Source organism: Macrobrachium rosenbergii, chromosome 37, assembly GCF_040412425.1.
Source record: "Macrobrachium rosenbergii isolate ZJJX-2024 chromosome 37, ASM4041242v1, whole genome shotgun sequence".
Lineage (NCBI taxonomy): Eukaryota > Metazoa > Arthropoda > Malacostraca > Decapoda > Palaemonidae > Macrobrachium > Macrobrachium rosenbergii.
The window spans coordinates 6,416,474-6,439,889 of record NC_089777.1 but is presented as its reverse complement, the minus strand read 5'-3'; the positions used below and the strand labels follow the sequence as shown (position 1 = coordinate 6,439,889).

Below are 23,416 nucleotides of genomic sequence, written 5' to 3'. Positions count from 1 at the left end.
TGGAGACGTCAGGACAGCCTCACGCTGTCAACAAAGATAAACAGCTTGGTCACACGACTACTCATGGTCACACTCCACCTCTGTGCTCCACTTCGGGCGTGCTCAATTTGCTGCTCAAAAACTTTTTACTCAAAAACTGCCTGCTGCTGAAACGCTACCTTCATGCCCTACCAGACCCGACTGGCGAAAGAAAAACGGCAGCTCACCGTCCAGAACATCAAAACAAAAAACTTGAAGGTAAGGAGGCAGCAATCCACAAAAGGGAACGGTGCAGTTCCCGCAAAACCATCACTTAACGTGACACTGACCTTTCAGTTTGCCTGGTCTGGCAGTGTGCTTAATATACATTTAGCCTGTCATGTAAGGGTTAATGCAGAACTCATGTGTTAGTTTGATGTGAATCTTTAATTATGATTATAAAACGTCTTTGCCTTGTCAGAATTAGATTTTTTGTGGGGGGGGCGGTGTGACTGTATATGTATAATGTCTTTTGGGACTGATGGTAAATATCCACAGCGGATGTCATGTAGAAAAATCATGATTGGCAGAATGGAGACTTGCAGCAAGCATGGGTATAAAACTGTATTTTAACTTCCTCTGTGTATTCATGGAGTAAGTAGTTTTACTTTATTGGCTCATTAAAGCACAATATTTGTAGATATATATAGCCGTACTTATTTGTTGTTTACAGTACTACTGGAAAACACTGGTCATTGATAAGTGAGGTAGAAGTTTCAATAAGATTGGTTATGGATATTCAGTGTTAGCCTAGTTCCAAAAAGCACGTTATAGTTGCCTTGCAGTATTAATACCAGTGTGATGTACTTTGCAGTGCACCTTTGTGAAATATTGAAGCTTCTGTGAATTTTCTGTATTTACAGAATTTTTAGACTTGCTGAATCGCCTTAATGGAAGTACAACCGATCACAGTCCACACAGCAATGGCACAGCTGGAGGTGAGGGTGATGGAGGGGGAGGAAGAAGTGGTGGAGGAGGCAGCTCTAGTGAAAACGTACGCCGACGAAAATCATCGACAAACGAAGAAAAGTCCAGCACTGCTGGCAGTGGTTCTCAGGCAGCTAGTGGGGAATATACTTCAGAACAGCTAGATTCTGTTAGGAGGTAATTGAAGATTGTTGTGCATGATGTATAAGCTAATGTTTTCATAAGTCTCATGAGAAATTCATTACAGTTAGTGTTAGTATAATAGTAAAGTGCCAAGCATAATTGTGTGGTGCAGTAACTTAGAATGTTACTGGATGTTTCTGAAGGACTGTCAGGGTGGCCTAGTGGGTAATGGTGTTTTTTGATGATGTTTGTGTGTGATACTGGTTCCCAACCATGCCCAATGGAATATTCAAGGTCTTTATGAACAAGTTAATGTTATTGAACACACTCCAAAGGACACTTCATTGTACTTAATAAGAAGGATGTAGTCTGTATAAGAATATTACACATGGGGTTGGAGGTTCTTTAAAATGGTACAAAAAAACCTCATGAATGAACACGTAGGCAGCTGAAATAAATTGGATGACTAGCTATGTATGTATGTAGGGTAATGAGGTGTTGATAAAGCAGCTAGTGAGTAATTATTAATATTTCCAAAACTAATCATTTGTAATAAGTGGTAGACTATGGAATAATGATGAGGCTGATAAATTAAAGCACTTCGAAGCAGCAGTTGAATTATGGCATTCTTTGAGCCAAAAAAACTTCACACTTTTGTGAATGACCAAGCTTTGACCAGTAACCAGTGTCAAGTTTTGGAAATTAGTTAAGGAAACCAAATTACAGTAGAATCATCCTGTAAGTAAATTTTTAAAGAATTGCAAGGTAATGCAGACACCACCCTACTTATGAACATTCAACTTACAACATTCGGAGATACCAAACAAATGGGATTGGAAATAAAATTGTGTTCAGAGCGCTCCACTTTGCCACCCGTAAGTTCAGATTTTGTTTTGTGTGCCGAATCTGTACATACGGTACTGTATGTACAGTGTATTGTGTTTTTGGATGAAAAAATGTACAGTACTGTACTGTATTGATTTTATATCATACTGTACTTAAATTGGCATGAAGGAGTACAGTAACCAACTTCCAAACAGTTGAACATACAAATGGCCATCTGGAATGTAACTCGAGGTCGTGCCACCAAACTTTGTTCTATTTTTAACCGGATGCAGCTGCGCTTTGATATTTTCCCCATATATAAACAACTCAGGTTTGTTAGTTATGAAGAATACAAATTGATCAGAAGTTTGTCATGTTTAGAACAAATCTTTCAGACCACCCCATGAGAGTTAAAGATTTTGACTCGATGGTCTGGTTAAGTTACTGAACAATAATAATAAAGCAGGGTGTACAGTATCATTTCAAAGTTTGGTCATAATTTCTTATGTTTCATGACCGTTAATTATGTCATGATATTTTTTGTATTATGTATTCAAGGGATTAGTGTGATTAATAATGAGTAGTTAATTGAGATACCAATCATTGTTAAAAAGTAACATTTTATTTCTTTACAGAATCAGAAAATGCAAAGATTATTGTGAAATTTTAGGTGTTACAAAGTAACTTTTTATTTCTTTACAGAATTGATAAGTGCAAAGATTACTATGAAATTTAGATGTTAAAAAGTAACAATTTATTTCTTTACAGAATTGGGAAATGTAAAGATTTCTATGAAACTGTATAGGTAGTGGGTTAATGTGGCTCTTCTTAGCAATATTCAGTTCAGCGTGTGGCGTCCCTGTCTACACAAGTTGGGTAGAAGAGACTCTTTAGCATTGAAAGGCAACTTGTTTAGAAGGACACTCTGAAAGCAAACCAATCGGTAGAAGGGACTCAACCTTGGTAGGCAACTACTGTATTCTAAGAGAAGGCTATATTGAAGAAAAACCTTGTTCTCTAACCTTGGACTGTGTCATAGTCATTGTACCATGGCATTCCATGGTCTTGAGTTTGAGTTCCCTTGGCTGAGGGTACAATCAGGCATTTATCCTCTTTTTCGTTCACTTTCTTGTTTTTTTGAAAAGTGTGTAGGACAGGCTGATGAGAAGGCAAAAGTTTCGTTACCTAATCTTTTTATTTCTGAGTGTTTTATTTCTAAATCCATCCTGACTGTCCTCTCCCAGTTGTTGTGACAGACCTGGCAGATTTCTTTTGCCTTACAAGGTGTGCTGGCCCCACATTGTGAACCAGTTGCTTCCGGCATTTTTTTCAATGACGTATGATGACTTTTATTTATACTCTCAAGAAAATTTTTGTAAATAATTTAAATACTATGGTTGTTGTTGATGGTATTGTTGTTGATTGTTCTTTTGATTTTTACAATGTTACTGTTGTTATGAGTCTGTTTATTAGTTTTGACACTGATTTGATGTTGTTAATTTTAATTCTTTCAGGAGACATTGAGCTGAACCCTGGGCCTGTTACTCATTACAGTAAGAAAAATTGCAGAGTACTTTACTCATATATTCAGGGCTTAAGGTCAGATTTTCTTGATCTCCAGAGTTGTGCCCATAACTACGTTTTGATGTTTATATCTGAGACTCTTGTAAGTAGTAACAAGTCAAAGGTTGAGTTTTTAATCATAGGGTTTGATGGCCCTGACTTTATTTATCGTCGTAACATCCCACATGCGTGAGGTATGGCTGTATACAGTGCACTAAGTTCGGACAGACAATCTATTTATCATCAGAGAAATTTGGAGTGTAGTTGCCATGAAGTTCTTTGTTTTAAAATTTTCAGTAAGTTCTACAAGTTTACGTAGTTGCTGTTTACTGTAATCCAAATATCGATGATTCTATACATGACTCGTTTGGAAAGGATCAGTATGGCTCAGTCAAAGGATTCAAAAGTTTCATTCATTATTTGTGGAGACTAGTGCAAAGCACAGTGAATGGCTAAATTCAAATTCCACAGATCAATATGGCCAGTCTGATCTTGAGTTCTGTACATCCTCCAATTTTGTCCAGCTAATTGAGGAACCCACACAGATTTCTGGTAATAGATTAGACCTCATATTCACAGGTGTTCCAGCTATTGTGAAGTCCAAGGTGTGTGAATATACTGTATAGGCACTTCTGATCATTGCGCCATTGAGATGGACATATCTGTCGATCAGCATACAGTATTCCTAATTCCACCATTGGAAAAATGGTCTGGCTGAAATCCAGAGCCAATTGGGATTGCATTATTGAAGCAATTCATGCACTTAGTATTTCAGTTGCTATATTAGATCCTGATCCCAAGAAGTTAAATGAAATGCTGACAGCTATTTTAATAAGATATGCTCTTAGAAATGTCATCAAATGTAGGACAAATGACCAGCCATGGTTTGATGATACATGTAGACGAGCCTACCATGACAAACAGACCAAATTCAACGCATGGAGACAAAATTGTTCAAATGAAAATTACACCATTTTTGTTGAGTCTTACCGTGCTACAAATAAAACTTACTATACAGCTGAGAGAAATTGCAATAATTAATTGAAGAGGAAACTTTAAGGAATTACTCAGCCTCATCTGTGGTGGACCAAATTGGCATCATCTATCTTTGGGTCGGGCTCGTCTTCCATTCCACCACTACCAACAGATGATGGTTGATTGGCTACTGACCCAAGGGAAAAGGCTGAACTGCTTCATCGAGCTTTTGAAGCTAAGCAATCAGCTGAGGATGTCCCTCTCCCTGATATTTGTCATATTGAACCTATTCTTATAAAATTTGCATTTCGCTCCAGCGATATTAAGAAAATTCTTGATAATCTTGATAGTTGGGGTGAAGAAGATCCTAATGTTTTCTTCCCTTTGTTTTTTAACAAGGTTACTAGATTTTATAGATTTTTATGTCTACGTAGTATCTTTGTGGATGAGTGCAAGCTTAGTAATACAGTGCGTGTTCCAAAGAGTGGCAAATCTGCAGACTGTGGTAACTACAGGCCAATTTCTATTCTCCCTGTGCTCCCCAAAGTTGCTGAAAAACTTATTTTTAAGCCACTATATAAGTATCTGTAATCTAAAGGATTGTTAGCTGATAGTCAGTATGCACAAAGGAAGCAGATGGGTACCTGGGATGCTCTTTTAAGACTTGACATGCCATTTGCAAGAGAACCTTGATAAGGGTTTTGAGTGCAGAGTAATTCAAATAGATTTTAGTGTTGCTTTTGATTTAGCAAATCACAAGGCACTTATTTATAAACTTCAGAATCTTGTAGTGTGGATATGTTTTAGGATTACTTCAAGATTTCCTTACAGGTAGGCAGCAGCGAAGTTGCTGTGATTAGGGATCTTCAGTGAACCAAGACCTATTGTGTCTGGAGTTCCACAGGGCAGTGTTCTTGATCCACTGTTATTTTTAGTGTATACAAGTTATTACGATCTCGCCTCTCGAGATCGACAGGTTCTAAACGAAACAAGCAATGGGGCTGTAATGACTGACGAGAGGTGACAAATAAAGGAGGGAGGAGCAGAACAAATACAAAAAGTTACCTTAATATTAATTTATTTACAAAAATTACAAGTGAGTCAGGTCCAGGAGAGAAATAAACTTAAAATGACCAAATCAATAAACACGTGAGACAACAACAAAATTCACAATTAAACAACTCAAAAGAATCATAATAATACACAGGTGGCAACAATTCAAAAGAATCATAATAATCCACAGGCAGCATAATATCATAAATAAAATTAGCAACAATAAATAAAATAAATAAAAAACAAGCAGCATAAAGGAATAAATCAAGAGCCATAAAACCAACAGTGCAGGACAACTAAACAGAGCTGATACAGCAACCATCACGTCCTCAGACACAGTTCCACAAGACTGGACTCCCACGACAGAGTTGATACGACAACCATCGCGTCCAAAAGAATGCTCTCTGCTGCTCTGCTGCCGTGACCCACTGCTGTCCTGGACCTGACTGGCGAAGTCTGACACCATCCACCACACGTCAACTCGCCAGCAAGAAAAACAAACAAACAAAGGAGGCAACAACCCACTAAGGGAACAATCGGCAAACGATTGTTCCTAACACAAGTGATATGGTTGTTGGCCTGGAAAACAAGATTGTTCAGTATGCTGATGATGCAACACTTGTGGGTGTTGTAAAGTCTCTATTTATGAGAAATGAAGCTGCCCTCAGCCTCCATTGGGACATGGACCAGATCAGGAAATGGTGTAGTTGGTGGGGTATGAGGCTGAACTCCAGTAAAATGAAAACACTATTGATTAGCAGATCTTGTACAGATTTCTCACCCCATCCTCCCCTTCAATTGGATGGAACTTTGTTGATTGAGTCTGAAGCTTTAACTATTCTTGGTGTAACTTGTAACTCGCATCTAACTTTTGAGAAGCATCTAATGAAATGCAAATGCCTCACAGAAGTTATGTATTGTTCATAGTTAGTTAGTTATAAATGATATATTTAACCAGACCTCTGAATATAAGGCCTCATATATTTATAACTGATAAAATCAGTGCAGCCTGTTTTAGGTCATTTGTACTTCCTTTACGGGAATACTGTTCTCCAGTGTGGATGTCTGCTTCTGCCAGAGATTTATCTCTTTTGATAGAGTGGTTCGTGGTGGTAGGTTTCTGTTTCCTAACAGTAGTAGATATGACTTGGGCCATTAATGGATGATCTCTTGTTTGTCACTTTTCATAAGTTGTATTTCAACAGGGATCTTTCACGTTCACAATTGATCCCAGATCCCCTTTATCTGCCGAGAACAACCAGATTCACTGAACAGCAGCACCAATATGCAATAAATGTGCCTTGCTGACAAAGTTCTCGGTTCCAGAGGTCTTTTATTCCTTACACCGTTGGACAGTGGAACAGCCTCCCAGAAGATGTCTTGCAGTTGAAGCTTCAGAAGCTCAAATGAAAATGAAATGCATTACTATCCTAATACTATTCTTGCATTTTAATACATTTTTATGTGTTTATTAATGTAATTAATTTTCTCCTTTTTTATTAAGTGGGATCTCTTCCTGTATTTCCCTTTACTTCCTCTTACTCCCTAATGAACACCATATTCTTTGGAAGTTTGAATTTCAAGTCTATGGCCCCTGAGGGCTTGTTCCATATGAATCTGTTTCATCTACTGAATAATAATAATAGGTGTTAAAAAGTAGCATTTTATAGCTTTACAAAATTAGGAAGTGCAAAGATTACCAAGAAATTTAGGTGTTAAAAAGTAACATTTTATTTCTTTACAGAATTAGGAAGTGCAAAGATTACTACGAAATTTTAGGTGTTACAAAGGAAGCGACAGATAATGACCTAAAGAAAGCTTATCGTAAATTAGCGCTTCAGTTCCATCCAGATAAAAACAAGGCACCTGGCGCTAGCGAAGCATTTAAAGGTATGTCAAGTTTTGATGTGTTTCGTGAAGTATATGAATGTATGTAGAGTTATTATATCAGTGGCTCCTCACTTTAGAGACTTTGTATATAAATTTTATGTGTGTGTGTGTGAATATATAGAATGGAACATAGAATTTGGGCTAAAGAAATAAGAGTAGAAGGGTTTGAAAGGTGTAACAGGAGGAAAACCTCGCAGCTGCCCTATGAAACAATTGTTAGGAGAGGGTGGATAGCAAGATGAAAGAAAGAGAATATGAATGGAGGTACAGAAAAAGGAATGAAAGAGGTTGAAGCTAGGGGCTGAAGGGATGCTGCAAAGAACCTTAAGTAATGCCTACAGTGCACCGCGTGAGGTGCACTCATGGAGCTACCCCCCCTGTGGCAGGTATGTGTGTCTGTTTGGGCTTTGGTTTTAAAGAAGGTACTTTTTTCATTCTGAATTTGTACCTCGCTGGGTTTAGAGAGTGTGAAAGTATGGTTGTACAAGATGATATAAATGTAAAGGTGGGTGACAGAGGAAGTGATGGCATTGCGGCCAGATATAGAGTTCCTGGAGTAAATAAGAATGGAGACTATTGTGTAAATGTATTTGGAAAGGTGCTGGATTGTAGCTATAGATGTTTTCAAAGAAATATTTGGAAAGAGAATTTAGTTAGAAGAGTTTGTTAGGTTATGTCTTAAGTACTGCGTATGTGGATGTTATGCCGAGAAAAAGAGTAAATGTAGAGGCTAAGTTGTTGAGAAAGGTTAAAGGCTACACGCTACTGTATTAGGATTGATGTGTAGATGGGAGAGTGACTGGTCTGGTGTGACAGTCTGAGACGAAGGTATGTGAGAGAGGTGCGAAATAATGAGCAGGAAGACAAGTACTGCTGGTTTATTGATGAAAATGAGCTGCTTATATAGCAGGATGCGGACATCTGCGTAGTTCGCAGAGACCGCTGGTACAAAGATTTACAGATGACCTGAGGTCAAACTAATTCCTGACAAAAACAGGACAGGTTCATATAGAGAACATAGTGATCAACATTGTCTAACACATAACATAAATAACTTGTTACTTGTACACAAAACATGATTGTTTAGAAAGACAACATATATACAGGTTACAGTTATGGTGATAGTTATTTATTTCAATCGACCTTAGATCGATGAAAAGGCACCGCAGAAAAGGGATGTTCTCTACAGAGAATGCATTGAGCGGGGACTTTACAGTACTCCCCCTCCAAGATGGAGGCAACGTCTGATTAAACCAGGTATCTGCTGGGGCAACGAAGGGGGCCTCTCTTTCTCGATGTCAACTGGAGAGGGCGGTCACCTTCCCCGGTGTCCTCTGCAGTGGTTTGTTGGGGTGCCTTTCCGTCAGGTTTCTGGGTTTTTCAGGGATGCCTTCGCCTCCTTCCTGCGACCGGGGTTGTTTGAGGGGCTGCCACATCCACAGGAGATCTTGGGGTCCGCCTCCATTGACCCCCTCCAAGACTGTGGGTTTGAGACGATCTATTGACACCCAGTCTTCCCGCCCATGGATGGATATTTGGAATACCTTCTTGTTCCTTTCCAGTACAAGGAAAGTTCCCCTGTAGGGTCTAGTCAAGGGTGGGCGTACGGTGTCGTCCCTGACGAAGACGTGGGTGGCGGAGGACAGCCCCGAGGGGCATGAAGGGGGATGCCCTGTCGGTGAATGTCTTTTGGGAGGGGGTGAACTTTCCAACCCTGTCTCGGAGCCTCTGCGTTCCTATGTCGTCCCTGTCATCTGCGACAAGTTCCCCTGGGACTACCTGAGTCTCCCTGTAGACTTTTTCCGCTGAAGAGGGGTTGCCTTTGGCTCTGGGGCCAGTCCTCAACCCGAGGAGGACCCAGGGCAGCTGGTCCTTCCAGTTTTCAGAGGAGCAACAAGCCATGAGGGACACCTTTAGAGACCTGTGGAACCTTTCCACCATCCCGTTGGCTGCGGGGTTGTAGGTGGTGGTGCTGTGGTGAGTGGTCCCCATTAGATGTGCCAGGGCAGTCCACAGCTCGGACAGGAAAGTGGGTCCCCAGTTGACACCAAACTGGCTGATCCAGCTGGAGAGGAGGGCTTCCGTGCATACGCTGGAGGTGGCTTCCTCCAGGGGCGTAGCTTCGGGCCACCTGGTGGAGCGGTCGACAACTGTCAGAATGTATCTGGCTGCTCCTGATGGGGGAAGAGATCGTACTACGTCAACGTGGATGTGCCCGAAACGTCTCTTTGGCTGGGGGAATTCGCCCACTCTCGATTCGGTGTGCTGACCCACTTTGCTTGTTTGACACTTCATACACTGTCTTGCCCAGGCTGTTGCATCTTTTCGTATGCCGTGCCAGACGAACTTCTCCGTCAGCATTCTGGCTGTTGTCCTTCCGGAGGGGTGGGATAGGCCGTGGATGATGTTGAAGACCAGCTGACATCTGGAGGCAGGTACCAGGGGATGGGGGCATCCGGTACTGGCATCACCCAGTAATGTTGATCCTCCTGAGCCGAAGGGCATGTCCTTCCACTTCAGTGACGTGATGGCTGTACGGTAGGCTGGGGTCTCAGGGTCAGCAGCTTGTTCGCGGGTGAGGTCCTCGTAATCGATCCTGAGCTGTACGGAATCGATTTCAATCCTCGAGAGGGCGTTCGCGCTCTCACTTGGAGTGTGTGGGAACACTCAAGCCAATACACGCTGGGGGAGCGTACCGTGTGGGTCCGCTAATAATGCTGGCGACCTGCCGACAAGTCAGTTAACGCCCGAATGCTTTGTTAGAGCACCGTAGTTAGTCCATTAGGGGCGTGGGTTAGGTTCATTGGGCCAAGACTTAGTTGCCGTTTGGGTCTGTTAATGGCTTTCGGGAACCACTTTGGGGGTCACCACTGTGAGAGAGGTGCGAAATAATGAGCAGGAAGACAAGTACTGCTGGTTTATTGATGAAAAAGAGCTGCTTATAAAGCGGGATGTGGACATCTGTATAGTTCGCAGAGACCGCTGGTACAAAGATTTACAGGTGACCTGAGGTCAAACTAATTCCTTACAAAAACAGGACAGGTTCATACAGATAACATAGTGATCAACAATGTCTGACACATAACATAAATAACTCATTACTTGTACATAAAACATGATTGTTTGGAAAGACAACATATATACAGGTTACAATTATGATGATAAATATATATTCCAATCAACCTTAAGTTGATGAAAAGACACCGCAGAAAACGGGATGTTCTCTACAGAGAACACGTTGAGCGGGGACTTTACAGGTATATTTCCATAGCTGTTTGATAATGTTATTGCTGGAGTAATATGAGAAGTCAAAGAAAGGATAATAGATACGGGTGCAAAATTGGGAGATGTAAAAATAAGCTGTTAATGGAGTTTGGATAGCTTTATGTTTATAGTTGTTGTATTATTGATTAACCCTTAAGGGACGGCATAATTTATCAGTGTGCAGCATCCCAGACCGGGGAAACTTTGAGGTCGGCAAAATAAAAAAAAAAATCACATCAATGGAAAGAGAATGACACGTACATTCACACTGTATAAATAAAAAAATTCTAAAAAATTTTCCCTACCTTCTGTGAGAAGTTGAAAATGACTTTACAACCCCTTGTGGGGCCTCATTTACAAGACAGTCGTAAATTTCACCAACTTATATATGTTTTTGTAATAAATAAGTTTTTTGGATTTTGTAAAATTATTATTACTGCTCACACAATATCAAAACAGATAAGAAGTAAAAGCAGTAACAAATTTTTTGTATATTTGTTGTAAAATATTCACGTAAGTTACGAGAAGGAAGATTCAGTAACGTTTTTTTACTTTTACATGCTTTTTCTAATATTTCTTTGCAATTTTCCTTGTAAAATTACATTTACAACCGGCATACTATTGTAAATGACAAAAACAAAAAACAACAGCAACTCCTTCGTATATTTACAAGCAAATTTACAAAAAGACTCAGGTGAGAGAGAGAGATGCAGTACCTTCCCCCTTGAAGTCATAAGCATTACTGATACTGGCCCAACTCTCACTTCTGTATAAAAGTTGCCGTTAGTGAATTTATAGCATATAGAAGTATTGGCACTTTTGTTTCGAATCATTATTATCGTAATAATGGTGCGCAATTCTGCTTCACACTGAAGCGCAATCCGTCCACCTCCCCAAACCTGTTTTACTTCACACTGAAGCTCAATCCGTCCACTAAGGGTTAAGGAGAGAAATTGCAGAAACTAGTGAATGTTTTTGCAAGAAGAAAAGGTGTAGAGTCATCTGAACAAGAGTAGGGTTATGAGAGTGAATGGAAACCAGTAAGATGGAGCAGTTATGTTAATATGTTAGTAGAAGAGTTGAAGTAGGTATTTGGGAGTAATTATAACAAATGACAATTGGATCAGAAAAGAGCTGAGTGACAAAAGTAGGTGAAGCAGGGTGTGTGTAAAACAGTGGAAGGAACTTGGATGGTTGGTGGAAACCAACTTAGGAATGTTTGAAGTGATTTGAGCCAGCTCTCCTTTATGAAAGTCAAAAACAGATACTGAATGTGAATGAGAGACAAGATAGTCAAGTTGATGAGATGAACTGTTTGCCAAGTATGTGGTGTAAGAAGAATTGAGAGTGAGGAATGTTGAGATATAGATATATGAAATGGTAAAAAGATCGCCATAGGTGAAAGAATGTTTCAGTGTTTTGAAACGGATTGGTTATGTAGAAAGTCTGGAGGATATGGAAGTTTTTGTAACTCGGTGTTTCATATATTGTAAGTAACTTGCCAAGTAATTACATAGCTATAGGTTCTCTAACCATGGCAGCTTAAATTAAAAATCGTGGTAGCTCTTCTATTATTTTTGTGTAGGTGACAAGCCCTGCCCACTTTAGTGGAACAAGAGGAATAACATAGCAGAGAGCTTCAATTCGTTTTCTGCCGGCTCCCGACTAATATCGGGTGTTTTCTGTAGCCGCCTTCATAATTTTTTCGGTGTATTTTCCGGAATTGGTGAAGTATTCGAATTTAGTTGTGGCGGTGAGTCTGAAAGCTTTCCTTCTCAGTCCCTCTGGCAAGTAAGGGCATGGTCTTCTGGTACTCGTCTCGCAAGTGATGGTTGCCTTTCCCCTGTCGATCGACAGGTCACTCCATTTGAGGGCAGGGTTTATCTGCCACAGCCGCAATATTCCCTCATCGTCCTTCTGTGCCTCCGTGATCTCAGGATAGGATATCCCAAGCTGGATGGTGTTAACACCACAGTTTCTTAACAGGGCGTCCGCTACGGTGTTTGATGAACCTTTCAGGTACTTAATGGTGTAGCAGTGCTCGGCTATTTTTGACAGGTGCCATTGTTGTCGCATTGACCATGCGTCTGCTGACTTCGTGAAGGTGTGAAGTAGTGGTTGGTGATCTGTCTGCACACAAACTGTCGTCCCTTGAGCATGTGGCGGAAATGACGGACTGCTTTGTAGACTGCAAGGAGTTCTCTGTCGAACGTTGAGTACTTCTGCTCTGCTGTTGTTAGCTTTTTGCCTTAGAAGGCTAGCAAGCGATGACTAGTGTGAGAGATCTGTGGGGTAAAGGAAGCATTAGTGTTGTTGCAGACGTTATTGCTTCTTTTGCTATTTTAATTGAATTATCTTGTTCTGCCCAATGTAATTATTTTTATTTCCCTTGAGACGCTGATGTATAAGGCTCATTATCTGTGCTATGTTCAGAATGGACCTATGGTAATAGTGTATTAGTCCAGAGAATTCTTGCAGTGATTTCACTGTTGTTGGCTTTGGGAAATGTGTTATTGCTTTCACTTTTTCCGGCAGAGGTTTGATGCCACCTGGGTTAACTTTCAGTCTCTTTAACACTGTTCTCATGTCTTTGAGATGCTGTTTGAGGTTTGGGCTGAAGATTAATGTCGTCCACATATAGTACACAGAATGGGAGGTCCCCGAATATTTCGTCCATTAGCCTTTGGAATGTTGCCCCTGAGTTACGGAGGCCGAAACTGCTGTAGTTGAATGTGTAGGTGCTGAATGGGGTGATGATTGCCATCTTCTTGATGTCTTCTTTTGCTACCGGCACTTGAAAATACCCTTTTAGCAGATCAATCTAAGTGAATATTTTTGTTCCACTCATTTGGGGTGTTATATCTGCTATATTTGGTAGTGTATCTGTCTAGTTTCGTTTCCACATTCAGCTGTTGATAATCTCCGCAGGGGCGCCGTGTTCTGTCTGCTTATGGTGCCATGTGTAGGGGTGACACCCATGGGCTGGAAGCTTTCTGACATATTCCTTCTTCTTCCATTTCTTTGAATAGGTTTTTTTGCGTAGGTTAATTTTTCCAGAGCCAGACATCTGAATCTTGAATGGATTAGGGGACCTTCTGTTTCTGTGTGTTGTTAGATCTTGTGCTTCGCTGGTTTTGTTAGGTCGTGTTTGAGGTCGTCTTTGAATATGTACTTGTATTCTCGAAGCAATTCTCTCATTTCTAGTGGTGGGACGTTGAGTGCGATGGGGCATATTTTTTTTTTCTTTTTGCCTGATGCTGCTTTTGCTGTCGTACGTCTGCTTGGCTTTTGGGGAGCTGAATTCTGTGTTGCTCTGGTAACCATCTGTTTTTCTGCGACCAGCATGCCATTGTCACGTCTGCTGTTATGAAAGACCAGTTGTAGTCTTTCCTGTTGAAGGTAACTTTCTTCTACCTTTTGTACATCGCCAGTGGCACTCCGCTGGCTTTCGATACTTGTAGGTTGTGGGGGGCTGGGTTGATTCATTCCCCCAGTCTGGCTTGGATGAAAGATCTGCAAGCTCTGGTGTCGACTAGGAACTCCATGTCAGACCTTTCTTCTTTTAGGAAGAAGCACGTTCCTGTTCTTCTTTCGTTAGAGTGGGTGGGTCGCCTGTGCGACGCTACTGCATGTTTTTTGAGAATAGGTAGCCTTTGTCACACTTTCTCGCCTTGTTCCCGAACCTCCAGTGAAAGAAGCATATGCCCTCTGGAGGCTCTTGTCTCTTCTGTGGGGGTTTTCCTCTGGCATCTTGTCTGGGGTAACGTCTTTTTTAAAATGGGGTGGTTGGTTCGTCTGCATCACTGTCCTCTTCACTTTCCGATGACTGTTTGGTGCGACATGCTGCTGATACTGACTGTGAAGGATCTCCTGCTCTGTGTGCTTTGTGTACCTCATCAACCACAACCAGGAACTACAATGGGCATGGTGGAGGCTTTGGGCATGGCTGCTACTGTCTGGCAGGGAATTTTGATGAGGAGTACCTCCTTCACGAGGCCCAAGGATGACTCGGTTTGGCTGCCCCTGGCTGGCTGGATGATGAGTCGCTGTATTTGTTTATATATGTGCGATGGCCGTTCATTGCCTATCGGGGCCCCCATGAGATTGAGGATCTTATTCGCTCTCTGGGCAGGTGGCATGCTGAAGGATGACTTGAGCTGGTCCTTCAGGATGTCGTAGGTGACAGGACCTCTAGTTCCTCGAGCCATCTTGCTATCTGCTCGAATACACCGTCCGGCAGAAATTCGAGGACAACATCTGCTTTCTGCGTCGCCGAGGTGATCTTTATGCGGAAAATCATTTCCACCCTAAAAAACAATGCTTCTGGGTGGTGGGGTGTGAAGGGCGGCAATAGGGATGGAAGGGGCTGCGAGGCTTTCACTGATGGCGTGGGCATCGTTGGTGTTGGCTTGGTCGGTCATTTCTCCGGTGTCACCAATGTGAGCAAGGTACAAACGAAAGTGCAGGTCAGAAGCTTACTGTTTTATTCATTCAGTACTCACAAAGGTCAATGGCTCACGCGAGCCACAAAGTAGTCTCAACCTCTCAACAGATTGAGGAAGGAGATTAACTCTTGGCACCTGTGTTTCTTCACAGATGCATAGATGTAAAGCATTTGAATAATGGTTGAATAGCTGGCATAATACTGTACAAAATGATAACAGTACATGAAAGGTGGCGATAACAATGTTGGCGATATTTACATAAAATATTGTCATGAGAATCTATTTCTCTCGGCTGCGTGGCAACTGCATGGTTGTCCTCATGCATAGAAAGTTGATTCATCAGGTAGGCCTACTGTGTTGGGGCTACGGGGCATTGCTGCGTTCTGTCTTCAAACATAAAGGTCTGGATCTGTCCTCCAACCAGGATCTTGGCAACCCCATCAAATCATTAGATACGTCTAAGTTAAGGAAGTCTGATTACGTCTCTAGGAATCTTGACGTGATTTTAAAGTGGCTCTCAGGTTCCTCTTTTGAGCTTCTCCACTCTGTCTCACTAAGGGATCATACCAGGAAGACTTTTCCTTGTTGTGTTGGCCACTGCCAAACATATCAGCGAGCTACAGGCTATTGACAAGAGAGTTGGTTTTTCGCAAGGAGATGCAGTGTGCTCCTTCTCTCTCTCAGGCTCCTTGCCAAGAATTAGGACCCTTCCAAGTCCTGGCTCCATTTGTTCACCATTAAAAACTTAATGGACATCCTTGGACTGGAGGAAGAAGAAAGGCTTCTTTGCCCAGTGAGAGCTCTTAGGTATTACAGTAATACCTCGAACTTGCACGATTCGAGTTGCACGAATTCACACACACACACGAAATTTTCATTGGAACCTAACTAATGGTCATACACGAGTTTTTCACAGACACACGAACATTTGCGAACACTGAGAAACCCAGCAAAAGTGTTTGTTTAATTTTTGTGTGTAATTTATAAGTTTTCAAGCTTTTTTGTGTAAATTAAATAACATTAAGTATTATTAAAAGTAATAATTTCTCTCTCTCTCTCTCTCTCTCTCTCTCTCTCTCTCTCTCTCTCTCTCTCTCTCTCTCTCTCTCTTCTAGTGAGATGAATTTTTATGGTACATGTATGCAGGTATGTTTATTTGTATGATAAATAAACTTTTTACCTAATAATAAGTACTAATTTTCAAATAATAATAATAATAATAATAAAACTGTAATTACAAAATTCGTATTATTTTGAACAAACAAATTCTTCCCTTCTCTTTTGTAAGAAGGAGGTGAAGGCAAAAGCTGTCAGACATGTCATTTAACATGACAAGAAGGGGAGTGTTGCTAATCGGTGGTCAAATTTGTGTGCGTAATAATTCATAAAAAATTTCACTCTCATAAGTAAGGAAAACTGTTCTTTCTCTCTCGTTTGAAGTCAGCCAACCTACGTATTACAGCACTGTTGCTCTATATTTCTTTAACTGTACGGTAGATAATTTTGAATTGATCTAATTTTACCTGTACCGTTTACAAACTGCAAATGTGCCGTTCTAAAACACAGAGACATAGAGCATTTCAGAACATAGAGCATTTCAGAACAAAGAGAAAGTGACAGAATAAAGGAGTTTATTAAAACGAGGTTGAGTAGACTTCTAAAAATAGATTGACGGAATGGGGGGAGAGAGTCACACCATTTATTTCTTTTTTTAAGGGTAATGTATTAAGCTAACTTTTAAATGGAAATACAGTAACTTTAATTTCATTTAATAGTTAGTTTAACTCTCTCTCTCTCTCTCTCTCTCTCTCTCTCTCTCTCTCTCTCTCTCTCTCTCTCTCTCTCTCTCTCTCTCTCTCTCTCTCTCTCTCTCTCTCTCTCTCATAGTTAGCGCTCACACATTTTTACAAATTATTAATTCTCTGTACAATAGATAGTTTAAATTGATCTAATTTGACCTGTATCGTCTACGAAGTGTAAATACGCTAGTGTTGCAAATACGTTCTAAAACATAGAGACATAATAACTAAGAGTTGTATTAGTCAAAATATAAAACACTGTTTGCTCATGAAAAAGCATTTCAGAACAAAGAGAAAGAGACGCAGAATAAAGAAGTTGTTAAAAGGAGGTTCAGACGATTCTAAAAATAGATCAGTTGGAAAGAGAGAGAGAGAGAGAGAGAGAGAGAGAGAGAGAGAGAGAGAGAGAGAGAGAGAGAGAGAGAGAGAGAGAGAGAGAAATTCTCTTCCAAATCTCAGTTTTTATGTCAACCATTTATTTCTCTTTTTTAAGGGTGATGTATTAAGCTAACTTTTAAATTAAATTACAGTAACTTTAATTTCATTTCAAAGTTAACTTAATAATTTGGGAGCATGATTAGGGTCATATTTAGTGTTTAAACTTGAGAAATAAGCATTTATTAGCATTTTTAGAGACCATGCCAAACTTACACGAAAATTCACCCTGCACGAGGGGTTCTGGAACCTAACCTCGCGTAAGTTCGAAGTATGACTGTACCTGCAAAGGACAGAGAAGATCAGAGAGCCTTCTACCAATCTCTGGTGTTCTGTCAGGAACCCTTCTTATCTGCTTTCTAAGAATGCTCTGTCATAATTTTTGAGAGACTTGATTACCGAGGCACACTCTTGGATATATTTTTTGAGAGACTTGATTACCGAGGCACACACTCGCATCCAAGAGGACATCTTGCCTGCCTTTAAGGTGAAGGCTCACGAGGCATGGGCTGTCACTACCTCTCTTGCTTTTAGGCATAATATGTCCCCTTCGTCCATTTTACAGTCTACCTATAGTACTACTTGAAAGAAGTGGAAACCGTATTCGAAAACTGTAGTACCTTGGGACTGTTATCCATAGCTGGCAAGGTGTTAGGAGAGGAAGCATAGGGAGCTCTCTTTTCCTCATCTCTCTCCTCGCCTTGATGCAGGGTACACTGTACCTGGAGTACCCACCAATTTTTTAGTGGTTGGGGTGTGGTTTTTTATTACAATGTAGTTGACAGTGTTGTTTGGTTGTTTTTTTTCTGGTACTAAGCCTAGGGCAAGGGCATCTTTTTGTAAGCTTTGCTAGTCATCGGAAATATCCTTCGCTGCAAAGTTTCCTCCTAAGTAGGGGCAACCCATGGCTATACTGCCACCCGACTGCAGGTTAAGATGAGCACCAACCAGAGGCAGTATCTACTTGCAGAAGCTCTCTTACCAGGTAAGGAAACAACAAGCATTGTATCAATGCTAGCAACTTTTCTATTTCAAAGTCATTACCATTACATAATGTTTTGGAGCAGAATATGTCCACTTATCCCACCTCCTGTCTATGTGGATTCAGCTCTGTAATTGCTTTGTAAGTTACTTACTTATATGAAAATGTTATTTTCATGATAAAATTAAGTTTCACATATACTTACCAAGTAATTACTGAGTCGGAGCCCTCCCTCCTCCCCTTACATGGACATCAGGGCACAAACAAATTAAAGCTCTCCACTATGTTGTTCCTCTTGCTCCCCGAAAGTGAGCAGAGCTTGTCACCTACACAAAAACAATAGAAGCACTACCGCTATTTTTTAATTTAGGCTGCCTTGGATAGAAAAACTATAGCTATGTAATTACTTGGCAAGTATATATGAAACTTAATTTTATCATGAAAATAACATACTCGTGATTCAACATTTAAAGCATGAATGTTGTCGAAGCATGCATTAGTTGTGCCGTGAAGATTAATTATACTTTAAATCTGTAGCTGATAGCTATATATCCTTGATAATTTTTTTTATTTAATGTTACATAACCATAAGATTTTGTTGTACAAGTGTACTCCTTTGATAGGTTGGTATGGTCCTTTCATCAGTGAATATTAATTTTAGGATTGAAATTTTGCTGCCATAAAGATGAAGAATGTGTTCATAATGATACCTTGATTTTGCAGCTGTAGGGAATTCATTTGCGGTCCTGAGTGATGCTGAAAAAAGAAAGCAGTATGATTTATATGGTCCAGAAGAATCTACTTCTAACCAACACAGAAACACTTATCGCCATGACTTCACTCGTGGATATGAAGGTATGTTTGTATTGAGAAATTTTATTGATATGATCCTGTTTTTGTATGTTCAGATATTTTGCATGATCTTCTGTGACTGTGTCATAAGTAATTGCGTCAGAGTGTCAGGTAATTAGTATCCAATCCTGTGGAGTAATCAGGCATTTTGTGTTAGGAAGACCAGACAGAAACCATTTTTAATCTCTTAAGCGCTACTTTGAATTCGAAATGAAAGTATTTTACAACTTTCTGTTCAAAGTACAGTAGTAAGACAAGAAGGAAAATTAAGTACCTCATACGCTGATACATAAGATTCTCTGTTTCCAAAATGAAAAGGGTCGAGGAAATTCACAGTGCACTTTATAAGGGGAAGGTCAAGTGTACAAGTTTAACTTACAGGCATTGAGTGATGGGCTTTGGTGATGGTGACAAATCCCACCCTCGGACAAAACCACAGACTACTGAAGTTTCTTATAACAAAGTTAAATTGAGTGCACATATGAGCTTTATAAGTAAGTATACAAATAAGAAGGGCTTTGCAGTTTGGTTCATTCTTTTTCTAATTACAACGATTATATAAGAAAATTAAATGTAGTCACAGTGAAATAAACTAAAATATGGTAAGGTTTGTCTCAGGAGGAAAATGTGTCATAAGTTGCTCTTATTCGTAACCACCATACTGGACAGTTGTCACCAAGTGTTGTCTGAAGTAACATTGCATACCAGTAGTCTTTTCTTAATACAGTGGCCTAAGAATAAGTTTTTTTTTTTTTTATATATCTTACCAACGTAATCAGTAATTGTCATGAAAAATTATAAATTATAGTTGCTATGCATCAGTCATTATAGCAGATGTCAGTGAATATTATCTAAGGTAACAATACATAACATTTGCCTTTTCTTCATACAAATTTCTTACCATAAGGGTTGTATGTCTTATGGGTGGAATAAGCAGCTAGCTTCAACAAAGATTGATAGATTATTGTCTCTGCTGAACACTACATTTCAACAGCTTTCATCAGCTTTATATTTGACTTGAACTGCATCAGTGGTGCAAAATATCTTCCTTATGCTAAAAATTATAACATCAGTAATAAAAGGAGAGAGAAAGAAAGAGCCTGTATGCTAACAGACATTTGGTTTGGTACAGTTGCAAATTCGGGTAGGCTAATGTCATGATATCATAAGTTTTTGTTTAGCCTACCACTTGAGGAACAATATTGTGGAAAGATATCGTAGTTTTAGTAGTATTAATGGTGTAGCTGTCTGTGAAAGAGGAAAGAAAGAAAACTTTATAGGCTACCTACAGATATTAATATTGTGTAATTTCTTTTGAACTTTTATGCAAGTTCAAATATGAAAATGTTGTGTTTGATGCAGTGCTGATGTTTTGTTTTGTATATGTACCTTACAAAATAACAGTAATGCTCTTTATGCGATAGGCTTAGAATATAGTGTCAGTAATGCATTATACACGTGTGTGGGGGGACGGGGGGAGCCGCATAGATGGAAAGGCAGATTTCTTAAGATAGTTGGAGATATTTGTACAGTGAAGTTCATTTGCATTGTGTTGTACTGTTGCTGCAGTTCAGGCAACTGCAGGCACCTATGATGTATGTAATTGTCATAACCACAGTGCCCTGTTAGCTTTTTGATTTTGGTGCTGTAGTGGTATAGTTTGCATGTTCTAGCCATATCACATGGATAACATTATGTTGCAATAATATAACTTGAGAGAGAGAGAGAGGGGGGTAGGGGCAGGCCCAAGCTAGTTGCTGAGTTAAACAAGGGACATTACTATGATTCAGAATTCAGAAAATGCTTATTTTTTTTAGATGCATTCCCTCAGCATGGCTAAAAATATAATTTTTACTTTTTGTTTTTTATGTACAGTAATATTTGATTAACAGTAATTAAAAAGTTTCCAGATAACGTATAGGGGGGAAGGACTGTGAAGAGCAGGGAAAGAGATTTTTTGTTTATTTTTTCATTATATGCATCTTAAAATTGAGGTTTGTCCTATACGTCGGCACATATGGGATACAAAGTTGGCCATGTTCAGTGAAAAAAAAAAATTTCCAGTGTGTTGCATAAAAGGGAGTTTTTTGTAAGTGACTTTTTTTAGGTTGAATATAAGTGCATTATGCCCTGTCCAGTGCTTAAAGATATTTTCCATAAACAGTATACAAATAACCACCACAAGATGAAACTATAGCTGACATTTTGCTCCCTTACCCACATGAGCTTTGGATTTGGAAGTGGCAAGATGCTGACCACTAAGAGGGTAACAAATCATGGGAGACAGTGAACAACTGAAGACCAGGCCAGATGGGAATTCAAGCAAAATGTTCAGTAAACAAAAGAGCTTGGAGAGAACTCACTCTTGTGGAAATCTAACCCTGAAAAGGGTAAACCTGACGTCAAACCATGAATAATGGAGGTGCAATTATTTTTAAGTATCAGATCTTTAAACATCCCTCCTTTCTTTCTGTATTTCCATATAGCGCTATATGCACTCAGTCACTATGAGCTCTGGGTTTATACAGTTCCATGCAAGAATTGTAATACACCTGTCTTCTATCTGATGTTGGAATGAATTTGTCTCCTTAATTAAGGAAGTTATTCATTTGAGATTGCTGCTGAGGCTTGTTTTGTGTTAAATGTGGAAGGAGTTTGTATTACAGGTGAATACACTTAAATTAATTAATATTTACACTGTTGTTAGTACAAATTCTGACTGTAGAATTGAGTATTCATTGGTAGAATACAGTAGGAAGACCCTGTTACCAATGGGCATTGGTGAATAGATACATGAAGAGCCATGAAAAAAGATTGAGATCTCAAAGAATAAGGTGGTTTTGACATAAATAAGAAAGGATGAGGGATAGTTGGTCAGAAAAGCAGTAAGTGTTCAAGTAGCAAGACAGAGACTTGTTGGAAGGCCCAGGAAATTGTGGAGGGAAGGAATAGAGAAAGACCACAGGACAGAGAAAAGTGAAGAGAATTCATTTCATGTCTAACCCTACAAAGGGAAAAGCTGACATAAAAATGCACACGGTGTCAGTTTAAGCTAGACGTTGATTCATTATATCACTAAATGTAGGTGCCGATTGGTAAAATGATACTGCATATACTCGTGTAATGCACAGTCTCTCTTATCGTGCGATCCCTAAATTTTCACCCATAAAAAATAATTTTATGTATCTCGTGTATCATGTGAGGTCCTTTTTTGGCAGAACAAATTCAATAGACTAACCTCTTCTCCTCCATCTCTGTATCCCATCTTTTAGTGAAATAAGTTAAAAAATAAAAGAGAATGATAAAAGTATCGTTAGCAATGCTATACTCGTTGCATAAACGCGTACAGCCATAAATAACTGAAAGAGAAACAGCTGTTTTGCTATGAACAACCAAATCAGATAACAGCTGTTTTGCTTATATTTCAACCATGGTACGATAGTAAATAATTACCTTATTTATGTTGCAAATGAAGTTAATTAGAATAGGATTGATATATTTTTGCATCACAGTATTGTATACCCTTACATTCATGCCCCGAACTTACGCGAGGTTAGGTTCCAGATCCCCTCGTGCACGGCAAATTTCTGCCTAAGTTTAGCACGGTCTCTATACAGTAGAACCTTGGTTCTTGATGCTAATTCGTTCCAGAAGAAGTGTCGAGATTCGATTTTGTCGAATTCTGAGTTAATTTCTCCCATAAGAAATAACTGAAAATGGATTAATCCATTCCTGACCACCAGTCATTACCCCAACCTTGCCTTTTTATACAAAACTTTACACAAATTACAATTAAATAGGTTCAGAGTTGAATAACTTACCGTATCAGAAGCACTTTTACATTTTTAAATGCATACTGTATCAAAAAAGTTGGCTTATGACCAATGCGGCCAGATACGATGATATACCGAGAGCCATAGGCTAGGCTAAGTAGACTTATAGGCACTACCAGAATGTACTGTAACAGGTACACATGAAAACTGTTATTAATAATGATAACATTGAAAAACAAGCCATATTATCACATGAAATTAATAATACAGTATTTATAAACCGAATTACTGTATGTCTGTTATCATAAAATTAAGAAAAATTTCCGAAATTACGTCGGAACTCGGCAGCTTGTGGCAGATATAAACAAACCAGAGCGCCTGAATGTTTATGTAATTAGTACCACGATACACCACCAGGGCGGCGCTCTGGTTTGTTTATATCTGCCACAGGCTGCCGAGTTCCGACGTAATTTCAGAAATTTTTCTTAATTT

General features: G+C 39.7%; 1 protein-coding gene across 1 annotated transcript in view; it reads left to right on the top strand.

Moving 5' to 3' along the window:
- Positions 1-23,416, top strand: part of LOC136825281 (dnaJ homolog subfamily B member 12) — an 83,089-nt gene that overhangs the window by 3,984 nt on the left and 55,689 nt on the right. Inside the window, exons 2-4 of the mRNA XM_067081360.1 lie at positions 882-1,122; positions 7,229-7,374; positions 19,023-19,154. Of these exons, the coding sequence (XP_066937461.1) occupies positions 882-1,122; positions 7,229-7,374; positions 19,023-19,154 (519 nt within the window). The remainder of the gene's footprint in view (positions 1-881; positions 1,123-7,228; positions 7,375-19,022; positions 19,155-23,416) is intronic.